General features: G+C 35.5%; 1 protein-coding gene across 1 annotated transcript; it reads left to right on the top strand.

The window, feature by feature from the left end:
* Positions 1–1,368: 1,368 nt before the first annotated feature.
* LOC132119342 (membrane protein FAM174A-like) lies at positions 1,369–3,502 on the top strand. The gene is made up of 3 exons (XM_059529208.1): positions 1,369–1,806; positions 2,175–2,303; positions 2,437–3,502. The coding sequence occupies exons 1-3, from the start codon at positions 1,529–1,531 to the stop codon at positions 2,438–2,440; spliced, it is 411 nt and encodes a 136-aa protein (XP_059385191.1). The 5' UTR covers positions 1,369–1,528; the 3' UTR covers positions 2,441–3,502.
* The last annotated feature ends 1,424 nt before the right edge of the window (positions 3,503–4,926 follow it).

The raw sequence follows: 4,926 nt of genomic DNA on the forward strand, positions 1-4,926 counted from the left end.
CCGGCATTTTCCTCCTCCAAATTTATGCAATCGTTTGTGTATAAATCTAATAGTGTTTGTCTAGTTTTGTATTGTTTGCATACTGTGGGCCATTGCATGTTGGCTGTGGTCAGCGGATCATTAACCGCTGTCCGTTTACTGTTTGTCCTTTGTGTAGATGTTTAGCATCTGGCTTTATGTTATTGTGTGTGAGAGTAGATTACTTAAACTATTCTACTTAAATGGCCCATTTATTTTATGTATCCATGAACCTGTGTGTATACTACAGCTTGATACCAAAGCCTTTCCTCTGTGTACCTTTGTAAGGGACATCCTGACACCTTTTAGCCTCACGACAAACGGCGTGTCCTCAGAGCAATGGCCTTTATTGACCTCTGTAAAATGTGTTTGGCCTTTATTCTCTCCCCAACCTCCCATTTTTTTCAGATCTGACAAGTGCCTTTTTTAAAAATAATTTCTTGACATTCAACTGCATTAGCGTTTTTTTTTATAAAGGCCCAATGATGGCTTAAATTTGCCACTCAGACCAGATAATATACAAAAAATCTAATATTCTTATTCCCAGCAATGTTTCATAGTGGATCAATTTATTTTACTTTACTAGTCTTATTTTTTACATTAGGTTCTGTGTATGATGTTCTTTCCCCTTTGTTACATGTTTTTCTATTGGTGTGGGACCAATCTTAAAAAAAGAAGAAGAATATATTTGATTCTTCACAGTGGCTGGATAAAACCTGATTTATGCATCCTTGCACAACATTAAAAACACTCAATATACAACATCTGTCTTAGATTATATAGTGCTTTTTCTTATAGTGGACAGAGGAGGTGTAAATACTATTTTTGTACCACAATATTAAAAGTTATGGGTTTTTATATCCGTTAAAACATGTATATTTTGATTACAGCTATGGGCCATCATCATGCAAAAAAATAGTTCAGTATAAAATCAGGATTACACTATTTTTAGTCTTTATCTTGTTCTTCATGACATTCCTAGTTGTACTTTTTGCCTTCAATAAATATTTGTTTACTCAAGCCTGTGTCAATGACGTTCATTCAGTGCGTCACAGTTGTGATGCTTCTCCGCGTGACTTACAGAAATTACATAAACATACATTACGCCAACGCAGGTACGACAGACAGGCTTTGAACAATGTTCACAACTCCTTGTTATAGTATAGTATAGTAGTCAGATCCGTTGAAATAGCTACCGTTTTGTTTTACATATTTGCGTGGAGTATGACTCGGGCATCAAAATGATCATTATAGCCATATTTTCAAAATAAAACGATATTACGATTTAAGTACTCTCTGTAAAAAAAAAAAAAAAAGGGGTAAGATGCACTCGTGCTCTCAGAGGGGAACCTGATCTTTTTGATGATTCCCCTCAGGACACAGTTTACCGTAACACTACACGTGCTGTCGTCTTCAATCAGGAAGAGGAACTGGATTCGGTCGTTAAAGCCAACTTCATATTTGTGTGTAGGTCTTATTTTGCCTCTCAAAAGCACTAACTCGGGCTACAATGAAACATTTAAGACTTTTGCCTCTGGTTTTGACTTTGTGGGCTGTTTCTTTCGCCGAAGAGGCGAGCATTAAGCCCAGCACCACTAAACCACCCGCAGTCAAGAACACGTCCAGCATCAGCAACAGTAACGTTACAGAAGAGTCTCACAGAAATAACACCACCGCCAACTCAAGAATGCACTTCAGACTGGACGGCGCGATGATAAACAGGGCTCTGTATGTTCTGATCGGGATCACTGCCATCGGAGTGCTGTATTTCTTGGTGAGAGCAGTCCGGTAAGTCATTTGGAAACCATGTCAAATCAGATTTTAGCTTGTACTTAGTATACAGAATCGAAAACGCTGTCATTGTAAGAGACTTTGGGTATTGAGTTATATAACCTGTTATTTGATTTAGAGCGAGATAAACCTGGCTAATTAAAGTTTAGTTTTAGTAGTAACTTGTTCAATCTAAGTTATGTATGAGGAACTTCAAAACGACCTTGTTTTTAAAGTGAACTCGATATTCATTTGTGTAAAACCTTTTAGTTTTGCCAAATTTTATTTGAGATGTAGGCTACACACTCACGTGAGATGATTCTAGATTCTGTACTCTTTTGGTGAAGAAAAAGTACAAGCGTCTCTCATTTGTGCTCTCATTCCAGTCTGAAGAAAACCGGTGTTCAGAGAACGAAATACGGGCTCCTGTCAAACTATGACGACACGGTGGAAATGGGCCACCTGGAAAGCGACGAGGACGATACTACTGTTTATGAAGCCAAATCTTTGAGAAGGTATTGGAACACTAGATTATTCCACCCGATCTCTGACACAAGTTACGTTCAGTCTCTGCTCAGCTTTGGACTGTGATGCTGGAAATCTAGACCTTGGATATGAACCGCTTTTCTTTCCTGCTTCTTTCCACAGATGAATCTCTGGGAGTGATTCAAATTCAACGCCAGAAATCGAATGTAATGAAGACAATCCCATCATTTCCAGCAAAATGGTTGTTGAATGATGTTGTCATTTTCTACAGCCCGGTCAGGATGCTTGGATGCCTTTTTCCAATATTTAAGTGGAATGTGTAGGTTAAAACTAGATATACTTTGGACTGATATAACCAAATAGATCTTCTTGGAAGTTTCTCAGGTCATACATTTTGTTCTTGGAAGGAAGTTCAAAACTTTGTTTTGTGCCAAAGTTACTTATGCATCATTTTTAGGGGTTTGAAACTCTTGTCTAAGTTGATGTGTGTTAATATTTAATATTGCAAAAGACTTCCCCTCTTTTCCAGTTTATAGACACTGAAAGGCCTGAAAGTTGTTTGCTAATTTATGGGACTGTTATATTGTTTGGACTATCTGACTTTATAATTGTTTTAGGTGTACAGTCAAATTATGAGTTTTTTTTTTTGTTTGTTTTTTTTTTTCCTCTCGTGTCTTTTTTCATTACTATAGTGGGACTATACTGGGTATTGATTTCAGATGTGAATTCTGGAATAAGTGTGATGAATTCACAGATTTTGTTTGTCTGAAACTGCCAAAAACCAGCATAAGTAAGTGATGCACTTTGATTTTTAGGGTTCCGAAACTACAACAGCAAAACTGGTATTTCATGACATGGCAACACTCCTGACCACTGCATCATCGTACCACTTCAGGGTTTGTTTCATAAATCAAACGAGTTATACTTTTAGAGACTAAACATTCCCATATGATTTTGGTTCCAAATGTAGACCTGCTTCAAGCTCAGTTCTGCGTAGAGTGTTATCGGCATGTTAATCTTAGATTTTGTGATGCTCACCATGTATTGTTTTTTTTGTTTTTTTTTCAATGGGTGTGATTCAGGATTGTGTAAAGGTGGCAAATGAATTTGCTGTTAAAACAGCATGCCATCCTGAGGTATATGGATCCAATATCAACATTCTCAAATTTCCAACTTGAACATTTAAAGGGTATGTATGAGGGTGTTGTGGCATGGTTTTCTTTGAAATACATTTTGAAATGCATGAACTTTCACTGTATCAATACTTAATGTACATAATTTCAATAATTCCCGAAGTGTGCCTTTCATTCATTCCCTTTTTGTAACTGCAATTGATGGGATGTGATTATGGGCTCCTTTGTAATTAAATTCTCTCTTCTATTTTCATCCTTTTACTGGTACTTTTGCCTTTTACTTAAAAACATTTGAGATGTGACTGATTTCAGAAACTCTCCTAAAAATCATGTGAGGAGTTATGGTTATTTAATGTACTACAAAGTTAATCAGCTGATTTGAAAGTTGGTTAACTTCTTTAAATCAACAAAGATTATATATTTTTACTTAATGTTTGTAAATAGCTTAAAATCAGCATTTAGTAGTTAACTTACTAGCCTCCGTTGAGTGACTTTAATATAATACTATATAATACTTTAATACAATTTAGGCTGCATTCAATCTTTTTTTGTTTGAACCTTAGAACCTTACTATTAATGCGACATTATTATAATTAATCTGATAATCTTTAGTGTAATTCAAAATTTTACAAAAACATTTATTTCCCTTGTTGAAGGGGCTTCTTTAAGGCTTTAATTTTTAATTTATTGATTTTTTTCTGATTTTCAGTCACTAGAGGGTGCATGGTGTCTGTCTAATAGAAGAGCACACTGTATACTGTACATAAACACACAGACACTGTCAGCTGTTGCCCAGTTGAATCCTAAAATTGTTAACAATGTTTAATAATTTGTTAAAATGTTTTTTTTTTTTAGCTTAGGAATGTATTTGCTTGTGTAGTTACATGATAATAATAATAAAGTTGACAAAATCCACTTTTAGCAGATAAGCATTTAAAATTTACATTCTGTCTCTTATAGAAAAACAAAACCAAAAATACCGAAGATGACTCATCACTGCACAGATTTTTGACCAATCAGATGCTCTCTAGAATGGAAATGTGCCACCTAATGCCATAAGCAACCAAATAGCAAATCAAGCTCATTGCTGCCACCACTTAAAAAAAAATATAAAAATACACCATGTTATATATTCTATCTAAACTTCCTGTTTCGACAGTAAATTTGTCAACACATGAACAGAAAATTGTGGTTATCAAGTGTTTTTAGGGGGTTATCTAATATGCAAAATTCATACTTTATTTGCCTGTCGTGAAACATTTTTTCAAGCATTAAGCAACAAAAGATTTTTCCCACTGGAACAGTTGAATGTCCTGTGATGGGATTCGCTTTTGATGATTCTGGTTGACTCTAGTCAAGATCAATTTACCGACCTCCTGAAAATGTGGTGAGACAAGCCAACAAGAAGAACAAATGACAAATGCTATTGATCGCCACAGCAGGAATTTGGAAAAATGCAACAACAGAGAAAAGGAAGGAAAACTGGAAATGCAATGGCTAAGATCTGTTTAGAATCCCA

Source organism: Carassius carassius, chromosome 38 (genome assembly GCF_963082965.1).
Source record: "Carassius carassius chromosome 38, fCarCar2.1, whole genome shotgun sequence".
NCBI lineage: Eukaryota > Metazoa > Chordata > Actinopteri > Cypriniformes > Cyprinidae > Carassius > Carassius carassius.

Coding starts and splice junctions, on each gene's coding strand:
- LOC132119342 (XM_059529208.1), top strand. CDS start 1,529: ATGAAACATTTAAGACTTTTGCCTCTGGTTTTGACTTTGTGGGCTGTT. Junction 1,807..2,174: donor TTCTTGGTGAGAGCAGTCCG/GTAAGTCATTTG, acceptor CTCTCATTCCAG/TCTGAAGAAAACCGGTGTTC.